General features: G+C 37.0%; 1 protein-coding gene across 3 annotated transcripts; it reads right to left on the reverse strand.

Annotated features, from left to right (window-relative positions):
* Positions 1–72: 72 nt before the first annotated feature.
* On the reverse strand, positions 73–21,182 carry cobll1b (cordon-bleu WH2 repeat protein-like 1b). 3 transcript variants are annotated; one of them, XM_030124873.1, is made up of 14 exons: positions 20,813–21,182; positions 20,510–20,590; positions 8,907–9,095; positions 7,989–8,193; positions 7,643–7,868; positions 7,454–7,498; positions 7,268–7,362; positions 6,857–7,093; positions 6,649–6,778; positions 5,090–5,306; positions 4,912–4,997; positions 2,777–4,224; positions 1,367–1,502; positions 73–577 (listed from the first exon to the last, which is right to left on the reverse strand). In XM_030124873.1, the coding sequence occupies exons 1-13, from the start codon at positions 20,851–20,853 to the stop codon at positions 1,389–1,391; spliced, it is 3,114 nt and encodes a 1,037-aa protein (XP_029980733.1). In that variant the 5' UTR covers positions 20,854–21,182; the 3' UTR covers positions 73–577; positions 1,367–1,388. The 3 variants fall into 3 exon arrangements, with proteins under 3 accessions (XP_029980733.1, XP_029980734.1, XP_029980735.1); XM_030124874.1 differs by lacking the exon at positions 20,510–20,590; XM_030124875.1 differs by lacking the exons at positions 20,510–20,590; positions 20,813–21,182 and adding an exon at positions 13,860–14,085.
* Positions 21,183–24,163: the final 2,981 nt, after the last annotated feature.

Genomic DNA, 24,163 nt, shown 5'->3' on the forward strand with positions numbered 1-24,163 from the left:
TGCAGGAAAAAAACCCCCAGCCTGCATCATTTATGCAACCGCAGAAAGCACTTCCTTATATAACAGCACATATAGAATGATGAAAGCTTTATTCATTCCAACACTGCTTGACAAAAGAACAGGAGGACTGTTCTTATCAGTGCATTTTCTGCAAAGAGCTTCATCAAACCGCTGGAACATTTAAATACAGATTCAACATATAGTGAACTTTAAAGTATTACAAGCCAGACTTTGTCTGTCCCACTTATCCAGTATAAAAAGTACATTTTCTGGATTAAGTTAACATTATTACAACTCTGGAAATCTGATGAATAATTTATAGAAATATTCTGTTGATGCTCATGTTCATGACAATACTAATGCATTAAATGCAGGAGAATTAACACACAAAATAAAAGAAAAAAAAACATATGAGTCAGACAATGATATCACTTAATGAAATGTGAAGAAAAAAATACAGTAATTATTAATTATATACACTGCTGAAGACTACCAATGGAGGTAACACTAAGGACAGTTTTGCTTCTTTGTCGTGGGCTGATACTGAAGAAGTCATAGTAGACAGGATATGCTCCTCCTGAAAGACACAAAGAAGTATAGTTAATGTATATGTTGGGCTTAATACATAACACACTGTTGCACATAAAGTTGGAATATTTTTGCTTTCAGACATATTCCTCTATTTATTCCTATTTAAACTAGTGATGTCAAACTATTAAAATTTATAATCAGATTAATCACAGGGTTGCTGTAGATTAATTTTGATTAATCATGATTAAAGATCATTCCTTTTTAATCTATATTAATCATGTTTCATTTTGCATGGGCAAACAGACTCAAGAAAGAAGAGAACATATATGCACTTAACATGTTTATTAAACACCTTCAACAGTTTCAACAAAACAACTTGAAACAACTGTTCCGTCTTGTTTTTTTTGTCCTCATATTTCCATCCAGAGGGCCAACAGGCTGTTTAATGTCTTCCATCTTTATGGGTTGGATCTGCTGCCTGTCACTACTCAATCAACTGCCCATTTGCTCATTCGTGACGCTAACTCTTCTTTGTTAAACTGCCCGAAATGTGTTGCCAGAGATTAATCAGATTAATCATAATGATGGATGAATCCACGTTAATGCCTTAATTTTGACACCCCTAATTTATACACATAAGTAATCACCTTTGACCAGGTTCAATGATTATGTACTGAGTCCCAGATACACTTTATCTATCTAGAATAAATCACATTGTCATAGTCATTTCATTAGAAGAGGTTAAAAAATTTCATTCCAGCTTTATGGGCAACAATGTCTATTGAATACTAAATTCAAAATCTGTGGTGACTTTTTCTTACAGTACATCACATACCGTCAGAAGAATTAAAGTAGGTCTACACAGTGCTCTCTCCTTCCACTTCAACACGCCCACTGAAAGATGGTAGTTCACTCTCTTCTTCTTGTATTGTGGAGTCTTTGTCATGATGAACCTCTGTAGTTTCACCGTCCTATGATGCAAAAAACATTCATTAAAAATACCGATAATTTAATACGTGCAGTCAACAAGATCCTAGTCATGTGTACTTTGTACTGTGTTACATTGTGTACACCAAAGCCAACAAAACCAAGCAGATCAAAATATTTAAATATTCTATCAGGATGTAAATACTGTTTGTACAGGTTAAAGACAGGATTGAGCTACAGACACAGAGTGACTACAAATGTGTTTGGTGCAAGAATAAAGCGCTAGAATTGACATTATACTGTGGTATTGCAACATGTTTGTGAGCGTATAACACAGTATTCTACATATTCTGTGACTTTGAATAAAGAACAAGAAACGTGCAATGATCATTTTCCATTTATAAAATCTGAACTAACTTACAAGTTTTGTGTATGAAGGTCTGTTTTTTCCTACAAACTTCCACAGACATGAGAGGCAAATGTTTGTAGTTTGTAAACAGCGAAATAGAAGATTCTAGTTCAGCCTTTAGTCACAACTTAAAGTTCTGGTGGCATCCCCTACAGCTCAAAATTTGGCCCACTGAGATAAATAACACTGTATCTACTGTGTGTAATATGCTGCAGAATTTTTTTTTTTTTTTTTTACTTGGCAGAGTAGTAGTTTTCTTGTTTGGTAGACGCTGTCATTGAACTGTGTCCTTTTTGTCTCTGTCACCATAAATAAGACAACATAACCTCACTAATCGTCCATTTCAGATGAACAGAAGGATTAGTTCATTTAGGGGGTAAAAACAACACTGAAAGCCAAAGTCTGTTTGGGTAAAAAGCATTCCTATACATCCTCCTGAGACCCAGGAAAGTAAAAGTTTGGGCTTTTTTTTTAATTAAGTAATTGTCCTGATTGGAAACAGCATAATGCAACAGTTTCTTCTTTTTTTTTTTTTAATGGAATGTCCTTTGCAGTGGACAGTGTTTCTTTTTTTTGTTTGTTTTAGTAAAGCTGTGAAACTCTTGCATGGGTAAGTCTCAAGAGGATATGAAACACTGGACTGCTTCAAGTCAAATGGTCACAGCAACTATCACAAAACATTCTGGTATTTGATAATATCACGTTACACTTGAATAACTCCCTGGTGGCCATACTGTGATAGCAGTTACACATTAGTTTCAAATCCACTAAAGCTATAACAGGCTAAGTGGGATGGTTCCCCAAGTCTTGTAATTTAATCATTTGTTATGATCATCAGAGCAGAGGAGTTTTCTATCAAAGCATCAGTGACTTAATTCAGACCTGAAAAAGAAGGCTATTAAAACTAACCTTGAACTCTGGCCGTCCTTTTGACTCTACGACTGGAGAACGTGCGACTGGAGAGAAGGGTGGTGACTTGGGTGACTGTGGAGCATGAGATAAGGACTGGCTTCTTTTAACAGCAGAGGACACAGCCTGTGCAAAGCGGGATGGGGTAGTAGGGGAAAAGGGCCTAGGGGCTGCAAAGCTCCTTAATTTTTCCAAGCTTAGCCCTAAAGTTGGTTCTCTAGATGGCAAACTACACTGCCTAGTTAATCGTGTGGAGGCTACATCCTTCTCATCCACTTTAGGGCTCAGCCTGACGTTAGCGGCCCCTGTTGTCTCCTCTGGACACTGCACAGGAGGTGGAAGAGGAGGGGGTGGTAACTTTGCTCTCTCTGCATTTCCTTGAGCCTCTTTCTGGCTGTAGCTAGGACTGGCACTGAGACTTTTCTCTGCTGCTGAAGTTACATAATACCCAGGTGTTTTTTTGTGCTGTGGCAAGCGGAAAGAGCCAGGCTTAGGTTTAGTTGCGGGTGGAATTTTTATTTCCTTGACCTCAGCTGGTGAACCTGCTTGAGAAGCCTGAGTAGCTGTGGATGAAATCTCCTTGTCTGCTTGAGATAAACTTGTTGATGAATGAATGGACTCGGGTATACTTCCATTTACAGTGTGTTCGTTAGTAGTAGTGCTATTAGACATCACTAAGTCTTCCCTGGGTTCACTGCAGCTCAGAGAGTGCAGCTCACTTGTTTCCTTAGAGACATCTGTCTGCCCCATTGATGATGCATTCTCTTCCAGCTGAAGAGAACTAATATTGAGTCCCTCCTGAGGAGCAGCAGGCGGTGTCTCCAGTGTCAGTGCTACTTCAAAATATCTCAGCTTCTCCAGAGATTTTTGAGGCACGATAGTATATGTTGTCATCCCCACCTTGGGGATATAGTCCCTTGTCAGTTCGTTGGAAGGCTTAGGCTTTGGCTCAGCATCTGTGGCATAAAGAGAAGGTGTTTTCGTTGGGGGAGGGGCACATGGTGTTGCGTCTTGGCATGTTGATGTCTCTGAGGTGTTGGATAAGGCTTGTTTGAAGTCAGAGGGACCCAGGTCCTCTGTCTCTGTGGCCATGTCTTTCTTTAACCCAGATTCATAAGCAGTGGCATTTGATGAAGGAGGAACACTGTCCATGTGTTCTTGTGAAGACACAGGAAGTGACGGGAAATCTGTTTGCACTTGAGCATCCTCTCCAGTGGTATGTGATGTGCCGGTGGTCACTGGGTGGTCCAGCGTGTCAGTCTGCTCTCCCAGTGTTTCAGTGTTCACCTGAATAGAGGTCTGTGCTTCTGCTTCCTGCATAACCGGCTGACACAGTGACAGAGGGGGGGCACCGGGTACAGTACCGCTATTGACTTCCACACTTTCAACTGTAGACTCTTCACATATGCTCTGCTGGTCTACATTTTCAACAGGACACGGACCACTATCTGTAGAGGAAAGAAGATTTCACACATCAGACATATATGTTGGTGTTTTTGAAAAGCAAAAACAAAACACAGTTAATGCATTATATTAGTAATTGATACATTACAGCATGGGTCAGCAACCTTTGCAATCTAAAGAACCATTTTAGGACAGAAAAAGAAAAACAAAACTGTCTAGAGCCAAAAGATACCGTTACACCTTTCATCAAACTGGTGACTGTTTAGGAAGCTCTTTAGGATTAGTTTGTACGGAATATGTGGAGAATAAAACAAAGTTTCATTGCATTTACAGAACTACAAAGAAATGATAAAACTAAAGAAAACAGTGATATTTGTCATTATTTTTGTTTGATGCAAAAATGAACTATTAAGTGAAGGCTCTTTGCAATGGAAAATACAGATGAACACCTTCAGTGTTATAAAATTAAAAGTAGTATGCTTTTGCTACTATTGCTATTTTTTTTATTCATTTGGAGTAGAGTCTTTGTTTTTATAACTGCATAACATCAGAATCACTTTATTTCCATGGCAAAATGTGTACAAAAAACCCCCCAAAAACTGTTATTCATTTCCATATGGTTTTTGAGCCACTGGAAAAGGGCCTAAGAGCCATATGTGGCCCTGGAGCCACAGGTTGCCTACCCCTGCATTATAGCAGTGCAGGCATATTTATCTCAAGAACTAACTCACTTGTGTCTGCAATTTCAGGTGAATCTGTGCCAACAGTTGTCTCCACATCAACATTTTCAGAATCATTCACTGTACTTTGCAGTGGGCTGTAAAATCAAGCAAACAGAGGTATTTAAAGTTTTGCTAACACATTTTGAAAACATGACTCAGCTTGAAGATGTCTTACTAAATTTCGTACTTGCCATCTGAGGATAGATCACAAGACTGATCTTCCCCATTGCCCTCAAAAGATATTGTGCTCACTATCTCAGTATCTGGGGATGGGGAATGAAGTGAGACATCAGGTGACAAACTGATGTCCTCTCCCTGGGTATCACTAGCAGTTGCAGACTTTACTGAAGCATTTACTTCCTCTTGTTCCATTATCTCCTCCAGTGTGTTAACAGGAGCACTGCCTGTAAAAACAGTCACATAATTATTACACATATTCACTGTGTCTTATCTAGCTATTAAGTTATTTTCCAGACAGAAAAAGTTGTCTTTAAAATGTGCATGAAAATATTGCAATTTTAATAGGATAAGTCATAAACGTTTGGCACATTTATCTCAATAATCATGATTGGACAATAAAAATGCTACCTCTACTTAAAAAAGACAACTGTTACATCTCATTCACGTTGGTTCTTATTTTATCATTTCAAAGAATCCTATCACAGTGTTGTAGAGAGGAAAAAGAATATTCAAGGTGATCTTTTGCTGTTTTCCTATAACACTGGTCAAGAGAGGAAATAGCAAAGGAATAGAAGTTTCATTGTGAGAAGCACAGTGAAAAAACGTCTACATTGTCTGACTGGAAGACAATTGGTAAAGAAATCTGTCAACATGGGTGTTATAGATTGTCTAGTAATTGGGATATTATAAGAAGAGAAAACTATTTCTGTGACATGAGCAACACAAACAAACTTCTTTTCATTTCTGACGCATAAAGACAACAATAGACATCTTATGACAGCAATAAAAAAAACAAACATGTGTCATGATATATCACTCCTGAGCTTCACCGCTTTCATTATAAAAATGCTCATGGGATCTTGTGGACCTCTCAGAAATTCCTAGTTTAAACTCTTTTTGTATACAGGACTAGGTGGAGTTTCCCACTCAGAACAACACAGTGAGAGTCACATGTGTCTGGACAATCACAGGAAAGTATGTCAAAGGGACTTAATTATACAAACCAGGAAAAAATGCATACAGAAGTTTTGAAAAAGCTTTGACTTACATCAGAGATACACATGTTTGAACTAGTAAAACTGCATTTCTAATTGAGTTCATATAATAAAAAAGTGTCAGTGGACTAAACAATCTGAAACTAGATGGTATAGAATCAGTAGGGAAAAAAAGAGGAAACAAGGAGGAAATGCAAATGATCAATGACAGTTCAATGAGTAATTCAGTTTTGCTTTTTTTTTTTTTTTTTTCAAAGCTCATTAACATATGCAATAAAATTTCTGACCTCTATGCAGTTCTCATAACCCTGTATCCTGCATGGAGACCATAAACATCTCAAATCTTACTTGCAGATTTAAAATGAGACACTGCTCAATAATGACCACTAGGAGGCACAAACGTCAAATGAAATAAAAACTGTAGAACAGGCTTGAAGAGGTGAGGCCAAAGTACTCATCCAAAGCATCACCTCATAAACAACATTTTACTTCCAATCCAGCAATGAATCCACCAACATATGGCATAATAATTACCACAAAACAGATACAAATGTAAACAATAACAACATACCTTGGGAATGTTCATCTTGAGGAACTGTTTCAGGTACAACAACAGTCTGGGAGGTCGGAGGCGGAGGAGCTTTACGTTTGGTTCTCTTCAGAGAGGACTCTGCTGAGGACCCACGGCTTAACCCAGCCATCTATACAGTAAAATACAAATAAGTTATAGCAGTAACAACCAATGAGGTGTGGAGACGTCAGAGCTTCAGTCCCTTCACCTGATCACTGTCCAGTTGGGTGTTAGGTTCAGAGCTGAGTCTCTGGCGAGGGCTGAGGTCAGTGGGGCAGCTCTGAGACACAAGAATCGGGGGTTGAGGTGCCCGTCTCTTCTTTGGCACATCAGTAGGGATTGTAGAAGAGCCGAGCGGAGAGGAATGAGAGCTAGGCAAGGCCATGCTGAGGGGTCGAGGTTTGCTCACAAGCACTGGAGAAGCAGGGGCACTGGCTGTCATTGCCTTTAAAGAGTAAACATCCAATCAGAACTTGATAAGAGGTCTGTTCTCAAACAACACAGCAGCCATCAACCAATGGCAGGCGTAAGTAAACAAACCTCCCTCTTAACTTTTGCATTTACCTTTTGATACCACTGCATCTTTGCATAATCAGTGCATTACAATGTGCTGCCTTACCTGTTCTGGTTTTTTCTTGCTTTTTCTAAACATGCTGAAGAGACCTTTGTTTTCTTTCTCTTTCTGAGTTTTATCTTTGCCAGGCGTAACTGATCCTTAAAAGAAAACAAAAAACAATGCACTGTAAGATACCATCAGTAGTAAATGTGATTTAAATGTTATCCTACCGTCTTGAAACGGAATTACCTGAATGTGTTGGAGAGGCTGGAAACACAGGAGAGGCAGGTTGTCCTACAGCACAAACATAGGGTTAAGATAAATCCACCAGTAGCACACAATAAAATGAATTAACCTGACAGTGTTCAACTACAAAATCTAATTTAAGAATACATATTGACATATGGTGATATTCAAGGTTTCTGCACATTCACTTACGTTTTGTGTCTCTTGCATAAACTTCTCTTATTGCATAATCATTAAGAGAACTGGACAAGTCCAAAGGAGCCAGTGATTGGGCATCTCTCAGCAGAACTGTACTTTCCATTTCAAATTCACATTTTTCACAGATGGCTGGTAAGAGTTCGGCCAGTGGAATTCGAGGATTGACTCTTAATATAGTTTTCTGTGTCTGCTTGTAGTTTATCACCATCCGAACTGTTGCCTAGAGTAATAGAGAAATATGTTAAATATATGCATGATCGTATTTGTTTGGACAATATGAACAGCATATAATAGTACTAACAGTGGTTTGTCAGTGTAGTGTCTTAAGAGTTGAACTTACCTCTGGCATATGAGGACCTGTCTTCTTATTTTTATCCTCCCCTTTTGGTTTAATTATAATTTTCTGTGCATCCGATGTTCCTATGAGAGCATTGGGCTTGAGCTTGACATTGCTCCTTTTGGTGGTAACCAGTTCTAAGGTGTGGCTGGATGGGTTCAGGTGATACTTGGCACAAAGTGTCACTAACAGGTCCATTAGCGGTTTGCTTTAAGAAACAGAGGACATACATTTAAAATAAAGATTTTGGTTAAGTCAATCATCCTGGCTTTTGTTTCACATAAGATCTACTCCTGAAACATAATGCCTCATTTGAATCCTCAAAATAACATTAAATATGTTTTGCACACAAACATTTAGAAGGAGAAAAGAAGGTAAAGAAATTACATAATCCTTTAATATAGGAGTGGATCGTTTCTCAAGAGGCCAAAGTGTCAAAGATACATACGAAAGCATATTTGTAAACTGTGTGCATTGAAAGAAAGATAATGATATCTTAGGTAAACTCTGTTGATGGAAAATCTAAGCTGTGCGAATGAGTAGACTCACAGAAGGACACAAAGACCTTGTTCGAGAAAGTGTGATGTTATGTAGACATATGTCCTAATATTGGAGAAAAAGGTCTGTATGTCTGCTTAAAAACTGCAGCAACATTCCTCAAGTCCATTCATCTTTGTATCGTTTAATGGCAAATTAATAACAGCAACCCTTTTTGTACACAAACGCAATGACAAATTCAGTTACTCCACCTATCTGACTCAGGGTCATTGGAACTGAAATTTATGACTTAATCTAATGTCAATGCAATGATGTACTGTTCAAATGAAGAACAGAAATAGTCTTGACAAGAACAAACATGATTTACAGCATTTGACACATCATCATTACAAGAAGGCGATTTAGATTTTGGTCTGACTGTACCTGCCATGAACCGTGGTCATCTTCTCCACTCCACCAGGCAGAACCACAACCAGTGAGAGTTCTTTATCAATAAGATTCTCCTTTTGATCCATTTTTAATTCAGGGCTTCCTGGGTACCACTGGGAGAAACCTGGAGAATTCAACTTGTTTAGTCCTGGTGGAGATGGGGCTTTACTTTTGGTTGACACCCTGTTGAGACACACAAAAGTATAAAAAATTATTACAGTTCCTTCAGCAAATGGCATACACTTGACAAATACAATAAAATGACTCAATTTAAAAATGTCATTAAAATGATTTAAAATGAGAAGTATCAGTATAATCTGGTAGAAAAATCAAACTTGCATCAAATGGCATGAAAAGAATCCTTTCTTCCTCAGATTTTAGAAAACCATGAGGCTATTAGATCAAAGAGCTCAAGTCCACTTTGGAAACAAGTCACAAGACAACCAAGTGGGTTCATTAAGCCTGAAGAAATGGCTGCGAATGGACAGACATGTGAGACAGACTGATAATAAGAAGCAGGACAGAGACCTCACTTGTTGTCAGCTGTCGACATTATGGTTTACACTAGCTCCATAGTTTTCATAAAAGAAATATACATCATGTTATGCAATTTATTTTGCAGTAGTGGCAACACCCCTCATATTAATAAACATCTCTTGTTAAAATTTTTTCAAATACAACAAACTATACCACTTTTTCAGTTTATAAGGGCTGTTTTGAGTGTTTGTCTGGGTCTACCATGCTTGGAAATAGTCAATATAGTGTGGAAGAGAGGGCAACAGCAGTCATATGACTTTAACACACAGACGACTTATGCTACACACACAAAAGCACTGATTAAATTCATGTAGACTGTTAGCCGAGTATCTTTTACATTATCATGTATTAAAGATCTGTGACTCTTTGAATGCTGATTATTCTTCTGAACAGTGGAAAGCTGTGGACTGTAAACAAAACCATGCATGAATCTGAACAAGGTGTTTATTATAGGTGTAAAAGATTAGCTATAACACAACTGTGGAGCCATGGTCTGACGTAAGGGAGGTGTGCTCCAATCTAGACATCTTGATTAGTTAGGCAATAAGCAAACATAGCAATCTGCAATGAAACGGGAGTTCTTTGACTTTTTCCATTTGGCTTAAGCTGAAATGTGAGTAACTTGCTTTGTAATTTCTTGTCTTTTCTCTTAAAACCCTAAGCATGATTTATTTTATGTGACAGTTGAGTTAAAAGAGCTGCAGTGATGATGAAGAAACCAAAGAAACAAGATAATCCGCAAAAATCACACTATGATGTGTCAATGTCATCAAGTCATTCATTTAGGTGATGAATCAAGACCTTTTAAAGATTCAAAGTCAGCATTCACACAACAGAAAAAGTGTGCTTTTGCAGACCCAGCGCCCTAAACTACAGCCTGTAAAGTCTCACGTGGGGCACTGCTTATTCAAACAGAGGAATCCGAGCAATGCAAGGTCATTGGCTCCACAGAGGCACGTCTAGCAAAAGATTATTAGTCTTGCTGTGGAGGCAGCTGTCCTTAAACTCTATGACATACATGAAAACACACACAAAAGCACTTATACACATACCAATACTGTGATTCAGGGTTATTATATTCCTTAAATAGCTTAGTGGACCATGAAGTTGCTATTATGTACTTGTTAAAGTTAAGAAAAATTCTGTTTCACTGAGAATAAGATGGTAATTCCTCCTGAGAAACTTCAAAATAAATATTCAATTGAAGCGCATTAAATAATTCTGCAGCATTTTCCCATAATGCAGCATTCCCCTACAGACAACAGGTGGGTAAAATTACTTGAAACTGTTGAGGTTCAAGCATTAGCATTCAACTAATTCCAAGCAAAAATTACAGTCAGACAGTAGAAGATGAGTTGTGATATATACACATATCTATTTAAGCCTGGAAGTAAAATAAGTGTTTTCATCCTACTCACAGATGCTCTGATATACGGTAAGTTTATTTAGGTAATATTGTGCTCACTCCAATGCATTTTCCATCATGTTCATATACACAACAAAAAGGTGTGTTCAAGCACTTCATCAAGTGAAAAGACAGTAGGATAGTAATACAGTTAAGACTTATTTTACACCTTTCCTTCCATGCCATGTAACAGTATCAGATAATAATGCTAAAAAGTAGCTAGCTAGTGAGCTAAGAATATGGACAACTGCTAGCATGTTAGCTGTTAGCTCAAACTGTTTCATATACACTGTTGTAATATAACAATGGTCCAAAGAATATCCCTCCACATTTTTTGCATCCACTGGCATGATAGGCTTTTCTCAAATTTTTTTACATTTGTATAACTACAGCCATATTAAAGTTTCCTACCCTGAACGTGATGTCAGAAGAAAATGGCCACCGTGTAAATATGGTCATAAGGGTTATGTTTGTATGTGTGGTAAGACAAAAGCATCCAGTATAAAGCTCTAATGCGACAATTCACAATGCTAAAAAGAAAAGAAATTTACAATAGGAATATTAATATATATTCTACATTAAAAACTAAGAAAATGTGAACGTTGTTGTAATCTAATAACAAAATGCAGGTTGGCACAGCTGAATGTGTAAGAAAACAATGTAACTGTACCATAAAATGCATAGCCTAAGTCTTGGAGAAGTGTTCTAATAACACTGCAGCCATCCTAATATGAATTATACAAAAATGTACTTGCAAATCTGGAGTGATATGGTGAGGAATTCATTCAGAAAAACACCCAGAGGAGAAATGTGCAGGAATTTGGTGACATCTACCTTGTGCAACCATAAGGTCAAACATCTCATTCATGGTCAGCTGAATAATCAAAAAGCAGCTAAATTATCAGTGTGATTCAGCAGACTCATTTTGTCATAGTTTAATTGTTGTGTAACAGAACCTCTATGAGACAGAAGCATGGATTAGGGCATCTCTCCTAATTATTGTTTAATACTAAATGGGCAACCATAGCAGGATGTAGAGCAATAAAGACTTAACATGAACATAAACATGGACACTGATACATACAATATCACTAATCACTAGTTGAGATCCATCAAACAGAGTATGACCATGAATGCATTGAATTCTCTGCACATCTGTCAATAGACAGAGTAGTTTAAACAGACATTCAGAGTGAGGTCTCTACTTGGTACAAAGTCCTGATTTCATGGTTCCGGGTGTTTATTTGGCAATGAGAATATAATCCTTTAACACTGTGTAAACTTTTTTTTCACACATTTCACAACTGCTTTTAAAAAACGGGGCTTAGAATCAGTGTATTAAGAGCCAATATTTTATTTCCAAAATATAAAGATTGTATCATATAATATGCCCTATCCCAAATACAATGGTTAAATTTGTATGGAAAAATTATATAATAATAATGATAATAATAATAATAATAATAATAATAATAATAGCAGTACCACAGGTTCAGGGTCAGCCCTAGTTTATACAGCTGTGTCATCAGTAATTTTATCAAGACACCTCTAGCAGGTGACAGACATGGAGACACAGGCTGGTTTGTTTTTGCCATGCAGGCCTGTGTTTTTTCAGAGGCCCAGGATGTGTTGCTGAATGAGAGGAGACGTGTCGGTGCTTGACTGTGCTGATGCCTCATTCACAGGGTTTCCCTGGGAGGTCTGACAACTCACAAACAAGTCCATTCAATACCACAGGACATGCTTGACAGACATGATCATAGAGTACCAGGAAATAGCAGACTTGTTGCCATTGTGCCATTTGTAGTGTGTCATAATATAGTAATCTTGTAAACTTCAGCAGCACAAACAAATGGAGTGGAGCAAATGTGTAATATCGAAACCTAGTTATGATATTATGTTGAACATGGTATAATGGTTAGCTGCTGCCATGAAGTGATTAGATTTTGTGAAATGGTTAATATATGTTTTTCCTTGCACTTGATCCTGGGGTAAAATACCTGAAAGGGCTTGATTATGTTTTTATTCAGATATTTCTATGGATAAACCTCAAAATGACAAACAATATACAAAACTCTTGTGAGTACAGTATCCAGATGCTACTTCTCATACACAGAATACCTCAAATACTTTTGTGCTGATGTGTAAAAGAGACAGAATTACCAAGGTGGAAAGAAGGAAAGAGAGAGGGGAAAATACATACTGTATCTCTCTATTATAATCAGTAATAGAAAATGAAAAAAATAATCGTAATATCAGCTGGATTGACCCAGTTGAACAAAGGAATATCCAAATTCCCCACATTCCTCTATACTTTGTTCCAGCTGGCATGATTTTCACCAGAAACAGCTCAATCACCTCAATGTATTTTTTCCACCCAATCAATTAAAGCCCCTTCAGGCAAAAGATGAGATGTTTAACTTGTACTAGCTGAAAGCAGCTGAGAGAAGGAAGCAGAGCAAATTATTGTGGTGGAAATTTAACCTTCTTTAGAGGTTCTGTGAAGGTGAAGGATTAGCAAATATGCCTCCTGTGGTATGTTAGCAGCTGCTGTGTTGTAGTCTGGCCCCTTGGGGAATGGTGAGTTTATGTGCAAAGAAACAAACAAGTTTTTTTAAAGAGGCCCTTTTGCACTGCCACATTTTCAGACAACACCCCAATTATTTTAAGTAACAAGAGGAACAGCTCTGCACTTGACCAAAACACTCACTTTGGTTGCATTATTTTACAAGGTAGTCATCTATGCTGTACAGGCTTCAACATGTCACAGTAAAGCAAGACACCCTGCTATTCAAGTCAAAACACACATCAGCTAAAAGTCCGATAGAAAACATCCAAATACGGCAAAATGTTTCAAGGATTTTTGCAACACTTTAGAGGAAGTCACTGACGGTAACACTGTGCAACATCAACACTATCAGGAAAATGAAGCAGAAATTTGAAGAACAGGTGTGACAGACCTGCTTTTCCTCTCAGTTTGCCAACATCTCTTTCCACGCTCTTACCTCTTCGCCTTTGGTTGTCTCTGCTTAAATCATTTCCATTCTGCTGTATATCTCCCATGAGTAGTCACATTGACTAAACTGTATCAGAATCACTTCAAAGGGCCCACCTTATCGCCACGCCCAGCTCATGATGTCAGAAAAGTGTGTCCTCTACCTAAATCCCGTCAGCCCCCTTACAGCGTCTCTGAAAGCTGGAGCTCGCAGTCTGTCAGGAGCACTCCCTTTACACTCATGGCAAAAGGTAAGCAGCTTTGCCTCCCTGTGCAGACATGAACCTGTGGGTGGGGCCAGTGGAGCTACGGAACACTGAAGTAAAGTGCACCGTGTGAACTCTCACCAATGGAGTAAGCTAAATAAGCCGAATTATCATGATTTGTTTTTAATCACGAGTAAGACTGTACTCTGTTCATGTCAGTGATGTGATGAGATTATCAGAGTAAAAAAGGACTCTGATCTCCACTACTGTCTTCTCACAGGGTTAAAAGTCGTCAAATCACTCGCACACTCCTAATTCAGTTAGTTCTCCTCTGTTTGCTTTTCATTACAAAAAACACTGCCAACTTTCGAAACCACACCTTGCTTCTACAGAACTGAGTCACTACTAAATCATGTTAGAAGACTTGTCGGTTGAGCATTATGAAAATAACAGTTTCAACCAAACAAAGGTGTGAATGCACACAGTTTAGCGCCACTTTGTACACATTGATGAGTCTTACACCGGGACTGTGATTGAATTACTGGTACCCTGCTTTATTCTCTGAAGAAACTCAGATAAATTCAGACTAATAAGACAAGATGATTTAAGATAAAACGGTTTAACCTTTAAGCATTATGCTGGAAAAGCTTTGAAAACACAAACCAGCACTCATATTTATGAAAGACAGATGGCAACAGTGTTAGGAAAAGCTGTCAAAAAGAGTCAGCACCTTACACTTAACAGATCCACCTAAGGATAACATTGGCTTTGGTCAATTTCTGAAGGCTGTTTTTTTTTCTATTTCACAATCTAAAATGGGGAAAATACATCAATTTGTGTATATTTTTTAACATATATAACAATACATATCTTTAGAATCATGATTAAAGTTTTTCCTCCATTAGTAATTTTCTACTTATACTAAACTCTATGACCTATGCTGTAATGTCTTGCAACTTTGTGATTCAGTGTTAAAGGAATGATTTTGGTTGTTGGGAAATATATTCATTTGACTCCCAACATGACATAATCGGTCAGTGTTATTTATCAGTACACTTTCACTTAAGTATGTGCAACCCTTTCTACAAACACATCACCAAATTCCATCATATGATAAGAAGTTAAGTGGTGAATGAGATCTTGGTGTGCAGCAGCAGCAGGCCAGAGGGTGGAGTTAAGGAGTTACACAGAAGGGGGGTGATCCCTGAGGAAAGATAAAACACAGGGCCAGAGCCACAGCTGGTAATTTGGTGAGAGGTCACTCACAGTAAACATAAGCTTTTTAAACAGGGTCTGGAAAGGCCATTACTTCATAAGCTGTGTGGGATGGAAAGAGATTAAGAAGAAAAAGAGCACAGGGACCTTATGAGAACTTCCACTTCCTATGTGTATCGTTTATTATTACAGGCAAAAACAAAAGCTTTTTCTCAGAGTATTTCCTAACTCTGGCCTGATCACGCTTTAACTCTCAGGACGTACTAAGTGCAGTTATTATTATCCAGTGTTCAAGAACCAATCCTGGGACACTATTAGCTTCCAGTATGCAATATCCATTTGTCATGATCCGGCTCATTTTCATTGTTATGGCTCCCTGTGGTGCCTCTTCTTTCACTTTATCTAGTACAAAGTCGAATACTTCAGCAGAGCTACAATAAGCCACCAGGTTAGTATGTCTGCCGGCCAGTTAGGCAATGAGATTTGAGATTATCAGGGTGATCTCTCTGTTCTCCACACAATGACATAACAGCGGTGGGTTTTCAAGCCTGTGAGCTGGGGTCTGCCACAGCACATTACCCTCATCTTATCTCAAAGCACTTGGAATATTTTCACTCCCTATTTTCCCAAAACAAACTTATATTTGTGTGGAGAAGAATACACAGTATGGTAACTATGACTATGTGGTTACTTTACCAAATGTGTCTTTTTTTTATGTGAGACCAGTGTTTAGATAAAATATCTTGGTGAGAATGAAAGCGCCCCCTTTGACTCATAATTATAACTATCACACAGCATCCTTTCATCTGAAACAATGCTGCATTGTCTTCAGTGGGGCATCTTTCTAAGGCACATAGCATGCTTTCCCTCTTCCTGATCATATGAACTGAGGTCTCTAAGTATAGACTGCAGAATATACATAGTGATCCTGCAAAAAGAATAGTGTACATATAAGTTAAGCGTCCCAAGAGAGCTTCAGATTGAGTCGCGCCAGTTCCATTTATATAGTCATCAAGCAGACATCAGGGGACCAACAACTGACCTGACCTTTAATCCTAAGAGCAGGGCCTTTTGCACCTTTCATTCAGCTTTTTTTCTGAAATGTATTAAGTTGCCTATGTACTACATTACTACAAAAAGTCATGTGCATTTCTGTTCCTCTGTGCATCCTTAGCATGAACTGTCTCAACCAAAACAAACCAGTCAGAGGCAAAGTACTTAATGAAATTTTAGCAAAAATAGAAACAAACTGACCACATTTTAACACAGTGGGGCTCTGCTTTTTCATGTTATCTTTCTGTGTAGATATTATAACTCAGGCTGAAAGCTGCTTTTTGTTTGCATTAGGACACAGTTGACTGGATTGCTTCAGTATATAGAGATAAATTACCGGTTTGATATTACGTCAAATCAAAGTAGGCGGTAAGGCCAACACAATTCAATCGGTGAGATGGTGCCATCTAGAGAACAAATCTGAAGGTGTATAACTCTTTGTCATGTCATGCCTGCTTTGATGCCTCAAAATGACTTAAAAATTGTGCTTATCATGTGTTAGTTGTTGCAAAGCTTGCCAAGGCCTCATAAAACAAACCTGCAAATTTGAAGGTATATGACTCTTTATTTTCCATATCATACTTGATTTACTGCCTTAAAATGGTGTTAATATTCTATTTATCATTTATAAATTGTTGAGAGGCCTCATAAAACAAACCTGTAGTAAATTCAACCAATGTCAGTCATGACAGGTTTGGCCTTTGCTATAAATATCTCATCTAAACAAGACAAACACTGATAATGAAGGTCAGATAGATCAAGGAAATTTGTTCCTTTGTCCCATAAAATATTTCAACCCCACTGGAGATAAGTTAGAAATTCTTATTGAGGGTATACAAAGAAGTGATTCATGTGAGGTCATTGTGAATGTTACACAGGCTGAGAGTAGGAGGTATCCAACTGTTATGCCCTGGAAGAGTGCACAACCGAAACAAAGAGAGGCCAAGACTTAGAGTCTGCACAGACACAATCAACACAATCAGTGCTGCTACCGTAGCTATTTAAACAGGCTACTGTGATCAACACGTAGGAAGAGTCCCAACTTTAGAAATACTGTACAATTTTTAATAATAATAACTAAAAAACTGTTTATTTTTTCAGTACAGGCCAGTGTTAAGTATTTGCTGGTATTTACGGTCACTGCGTTGGCTTCCATGTCGCAACAAAGACAACCCATTATTCCCTGTTCTTTGGATGTTCGCCATTTTTTCTGTTTTAGCCCTGTGAGGCAGAAAGCATCTATGAGACATCCCAGTATTCAGAGACAACGAGCTCATTCCCAAGGCAAGCTTGTTGAGACTTAATGCTCATTTTCCTTTTGCTTTATTACATCTTGTGGGTGTGCGTCGTTGAATGACCCTCTTTATCTGGCTTTTTGCAGAAGAAAATCTAAGTGGGATTCTAAAGCAGCCTACTGTGGATGTGGACGTTTTGTCTCTGAGAATAACTTAGAGAAGAAAACACTGTAATATGATTTAGGCCTTGTGAACTGTTTGACTCTTCTTTAGTGTAAACAGTGTAAAAAAAAAAAGCCTAATACTTGATGTAGAAGCTATTTGTCCATTTAGTTTTTGTTCAAAGTTAATTTACTTTTTTGTTTACTAATTTAGTATTTTTTGCTAATTGTTTATTTTTTGTTTGCCTTTTGCTTGTTTAATATTTAAGATATATATATATATTTTTATTTTTATGGGTATCACTTTCATTCTTTAGTATTTGGCACCTTTTTGTTTTGTGTTTTCTTATTGGTTTAGACCGTGGGCACCTGTATATAAATACGCAGCACCAGCTTAGACCATCATACACCTGGGTGGGCCTCTGGTTTTTTATCAGTCTGTCAGTCAGACAGACAGACAGACAGTCAGACAGGAGGAGCAGGAGAGACAGCAAAAAGGCCTTGGTTGTCGTTTGCCTGCAAAAACCTGAAAATAAACCACTTGGAATATGTTTATGGTATAGACATTGTGTTTTTGACTGACCACAAACCTATGGTGCATCTAGTGGTTATTTGAGTTATGTTAAAGTCATAAGTTCAGTCACTTTTTAGTTGTTTAATTTTGATGACAAATAGCCGCTACACTTGATCACGTGTGTAGTTTGTTGTGTATTCGCTGTCATCCTGTTTCAACTCACCATGCCCACTTACTTCAAACACCATTATCAAAGTTTCACCACTCATTCTTGCCATAATTTCCAGCTCTGAATTCATGTGAGCAGCTGTGCCCTTGGACTGCCTGCATGTCGGGAAACAGCTGTGGGGATTCACAATACCTTAACTAATTCCACATTCAGCCTGAGGAAAGCCAGCCATGTGAGATCATGGTTTAAGGTGTGTCTAATTAGCAGGGCCAGCTCCAAGCAGCGCACTGTTAGACTGAGCTAGATTGAATGATCATGCTTTTTAAAGACGCTAAGGTTTTAACTAATTCTACATAAATGCACTGTGTATCTATATAATCTTCTAAAGACTTTCCTTACGTTAAATAATATGTTGCACGTGTTTGCGAGTAACATCTCTGTCTGGAGAACAGCCCAGTCGTTCTGGCAGGGTCAGAAGTTGGAAAACAAACGTAGCATAGCTTTGGGGGTCACATGAAATCTTCACATATGACGGCATTAGAAAAGATGGTTAGATTTTCAACAGAAGTGCTTTATTGCCTTCAAATATAAAAAGCCACAAAAAAGGAGCTGAGACCATGTGCCTCTCCCCACACCCCAGCAAGCTTTTGGAAGATGGTGGTTTACTTTTCCAAATAATAGTCAAACCACAGAAAGATTTAGGTAGCCTGCTGGTGTCTTTTGCCAGGGAGTGTGGCTGTGCTCCCAGATTACACAATTCTTATTAAATACGAATACAAGTCACACCAAGACTGTTTTCTTTGTATATGAAGTGTCTGAATACTACTTTTGCTCAAGGAAAATTACACTATTCAGGGCAGGACTGGAAAATTTGCATAGCTTCCATGGAGTACTCCAATGGAAAGTGCATGCATGGTATCAAACATTCAAACTCTCCATCTCACCTCTAATTTATTTCTCAAAAACTGAGCAAATCTCCTGTGAACGCCAAAGAAGTGAGTGGTGACTCTAAAAGAAGTGAGATCTGGAAAGTCATTTTTCCCTTTTTAATGATTCCAACCACTGGAAGACAAGAAGCTGACATCATCTCAAAGTCCCTGAAGCAAAACTGATTGGAAATTCCATCATGTCATATAGTCACAGCACTTTTACTGTGAATGCTTGTGCGTAATGCAAATGACAAATCAGTATTTTATAGAATATCGGGTTCGAGCACAGTGAAAGAATGATTTCCTCAAGAAAACCAATCATCAGGCTCATCACGGGGACAGAGGAGGCAGAATGTTTTGCTTACAAAATACTTCCCATGACCTCTACATATGGTCAAGGCAATTTCTCAGTGAAAACTCTGAGAGCAGGAAATGAGTAGAGTTCAAAGGTTGAAACGTCTGCAACAACTCCAACTTCACTGATATATACTGAGTGAAAGGAATGTTAGTTTAAAGCCGGTTATTATAATATGGGTAATAGGCTTATACCTTAAACAGATCAGTTAGGTAATAGATTTTATGTGATTTTTTTTTTTTTGTTATTTTTATTTTTTTGCAAATAATCACACAATGTGCCACATAATTAGGCTGAAATCTTAAATTTTCTGTCAATATTCTTCTTTATTAAACATCAATGAACCCACGTGAGATGTTTGAATGTATTATTTTTATCCAGTTGTTTTATTTGGTATTGGTTTATTGATCATATTTGTTATTGTTTTTAGTTGTACAACTTTTTATGTTTTAATCTATTATTGTATTTTTTTTTTTTTTTTTAGGTTTTATCTATTCTTCTGTATTTTTTTTTTTTTTTAATTTTAAATTTTATTTTTACAGTTGTTCTATGTCTTTTAATCTATTCTTGTATTTTACTCTATTTTGTTTTTTATTTATTTTTCTGTACAGCACTTTAGTCCACTGTGGTTGTTTTTAAGTGCTTACAAATGGAGTTGGATCAATAATATATGATTCTTACATTTTAGGTCATTTCCAGAACTTAGATGGTAAAATAAGTCTTATTATTTTCTTTCCCTCACTAGTTTCTAGGGTTTCTGTTGTTACTGGCAAATTAAATGCACACATAAGACGATCCAAATGACAGTCCATTGTATACATACCTCATACCAGAGCGCCGTGGATGTGGCTGAGATCCATGATCATCCATGACTAAACTCATTTGTTTGACAAAATCCCTCGGACTAGTCAAAAACACACATAAAGCACAATTCATTTTGGTAACAGCTCACAAACTAAGGACTGCATTCAGTTCTTTCAAGTCATGAAAACTGGCGAATACTGGATTATGGGCGAATCCCACATGAGGTCATCAGTTTTATGCACAGTTTTTTTTTTGTTTTTTTTTTCTGTTTTATGCGAGAGAAATGTCTGAAGAGTAAAACTATACATTGATCACGTCTTACCATAAATGCAACTGGTGGTCTGGACCGTCGTCAACTTCCATCAGCCTCCAAAAAGGTTAATTCTTGACTTCCACATACGGATTTTTGTTAGGATAAAAGACGCATATATTCGCTTAAAATCCTGCGCCTTTTAACCAAAACCATTCCACTGGCGCATACTTCTCTCTCTTTTCTCCCTATAACCTACACTCAGTCACACACATCTAAATCATTTTTCTCCAGACACCGTGGACAACTCTGCCAACTTTTCCCCGCACATCCACGCACCGCATCACAACACGGAGCAGCTGAAGTGGGGCGTCTCTCCTATTTACCTTCATTCTGATGGGGCGTTTTGACGCTGCGTAATTGTGCCAAAGTTTGCAGCTTGGTTAAAACATGCAAAACGAGCCGCAAAACAGCACGACATAACCATGATTGTGGAAATAATTATTCTATTTCCACTCATTTGATGGAATATAAAAAAGAACGAGACGTCAGGTTTGTTGTTTTGTACTTCCTTTAGATTTTATTTGTCTGCAGCGACATCCTATGGCTGCTTTGGGAAACACTCATAATGAATATTAAGACATATTGTAAAAAACAAAACAAAAAAAATTCTAATTAAATATCTTTTTGGCACAGAATATATACTATGTTGAAATCCACCTCAAGTATGAAGATATCTAAATATTACAACATAATATTGGACTCTCAAAAAGCTTCCCATGTGACTGGTTTACGACATGTGACTACACATATTTTTACCTTTTGTAATAAAATGATTGACACAACGTTATTTATTCTTGATAAGGTGTAACTGAGGTTCAATATGTATTCATTGCACCAGGTCAAAGGTGATTATTGGTGTGTATAAACAGAAATATTGTCATATTATAACAGTGCTGTTCTTCTGTCTAAGATTGTCTTGATTGTTGATTTTTGTGTTGTTATTTATGTTTTACTTGTTCACATATGTTGAACTTCATCGCATGTTCTGAATAAATTACTAAAATAAAAAAAAAATTGAAAAATAAATTTTAAAAAATTTTAAAGAGGAGCGTGTCTGAAAACCAAATCATTCCAACTTTAAGGGCAACAGTGTATTATTTACCTCTACCCCTGATGCTGTTGTCTCTGTAGCTAGAGGAAAATTTTGTTTTACAGTTGTTTTGCCACTTTAATCAACAAAATCTTATAAGCATAGCCCAACTTATACTATAGAATAAAATATTGTGGCAAAGATAATGGGAAGGGAATATTTCACTTTTTTATAGATCCACTATATGAACACATATACAAGGACATGTCACACCTAGAGCTTATGTGACTTCCAAAGCTGCACAAAACAGTATAAAAGCACTAATGCATTTATATTATTTTGAACAGTTTTGTGGAAAAAATGCTTTTTTACTATGTTTTTAACTTTAATTCTATAGTACCTATTGCTTTCCTAATCTGTTTACTATTTACATTATTAGGACTCTAAACAGATGTAACTTTATCATTAAGGAAGCAAAAGTAATGTGTTATGCTGTATAATTGTGAGATGGGGGTGGAATTTAATAAGTTTTCTTCTTCCCACTCCTTTTTGAGCAGTATATATTGAATTTATTATGTTATTACTAATGTACATGGCAATTGCTATGTTGTCTTGATGACCTTTGTTTATTAATATATTTGCTCTGCTATTAGTTCCTTGTACGCCAATTTTTTTTTTTTTTTTTTTGTTCTCAAAACAAATCAATGAATGAATGAATTAAAATTTTTAGTATGTGACAGCTAAGGATAAACAGGTGTCAAATTCATTGTTTGTGTGCATAACTTCACCGATAAAACTGACTCTGATACTGGTTGCTGTTGAGTTGAAATATACTGTTTGCCATAAAGATGGAATGATTTTAATTTCAGACACATTTTTAATTCCCATTTATACAAATATTAATCACCTTTGACCAGGTACAATATTTACATGAAGAGTAAAGCAAGAATAAATCACACTGTCACAATCATTTCATGAGAAGAGGTAAAAATATTTTATTCTAACTTCATGTGTAACAGTGTGTTAATACGACAAACACGTTTATGCCACTTGTTATCAATAATTATCATGATAAATGTCAAAAGTCATAGCTTAAATGCAGATTTTTCTTCCTGAGGGAGAGTTGCAGAAACCAGGCAGTTACTTGTAGTATTTGTAGTAAGAACATAGAAAATATTTCAGAAATCTAGAGATAAAATATGTAAAACTATTATAATAATAAAAATTGTCAGCTTTGTGTATAAATCATATAAAAACAAGCCCTGAAGCATTTTGTAATACTTATAGATGACAGTGTAAACAAAATTAGCCCTACTGATGAAACAAAATGTTTATTTAATGCTATTATTGTAAATTAAGTTATTGTAGTATTGTTGTATAACAGCCCCGTTAGCAGTGAAACACCTGAATTCAATGTGTGCCAATATTTTGTCCATATAGAGTGTATAAACTTCTACAAACAGGTGACAAATTAAAGGAAAAACCTGATGTTCTCTTCCAGTATGACGAAGCCTCCATATATAGGGTATGAGGGCTGAGTAAAAGGTTTAATGATTACGATAATGATCTGAAGCATAAGCAATGGCCTTAACAGATGCCAGATCTCAAACCAGGTGAACACCTATGGGATATTTTGGACTGATGAAGATATTAAATAAAACACCAAAATGAGAGAATATCTTAGATGAGTGGTGTTCATCTTAAAGTTAATGGACTGTAGAACCAAATTTGCAAAAGGCACATTGATGCTGTTGTGGCAGCATCCTTTCTAGTTTTTTCCATGAGTTTCAAAGCTATTGCACTGTTAAAATATGACATTGACATTTTCACATCTGATACTGTAATTTATTACATTCTACTGGTGAGACTGAACAAGAACCTGGACCTTATTACCCCACCCCCCGAAGGGGAGGCAAGGGGTATTGTTTTTGGTTTGGTTTGTTTGTTTGTTAACAGTTTAGCAGCAAAAACTATTGGTTGAATTCATACCAAATTTGGTTTATACATTGCCAGGGACCCAGAATAGATCTCATTACATTTTGGGAAAAGCAGGTCAAAATGACAACTTTTTTATGAATTTTTAAACTATTCCCATTTACTTATAATGGACAAAATATATTTAAGGGGTGGGGTTTATTGTGCTTGGCACCACTTGTTTCTTTGTTTGTTTTTTAACACTTTAGCAGCATAACTACTGGTTGAATTAACACCAAATTGGGTTTATAGATTGCAAGTGACCCAGAACAGATGTGACTGAATTTTGGGAAAAGTAGGTCAAAGTTTAAATTTTTAATGAATTTTTTAAATCTTTTTTTTTTTTCCCGTTTTCT

This window comes from Sphaeramia orbicularis, chromosome 21, assembly GCF_902148855.1.
Source record: "Sphaeramia orbicularis chromosome 21, fSphaOr1.1, whole genome shotgun sequence".
Classification (NCBI taxonomy): Eukaryota; Metazoa; Chordata; class Actinopteri; order Kurtiformes; family Apogonidae; genus Sphaeramia; species Sphaeramia orbicularis.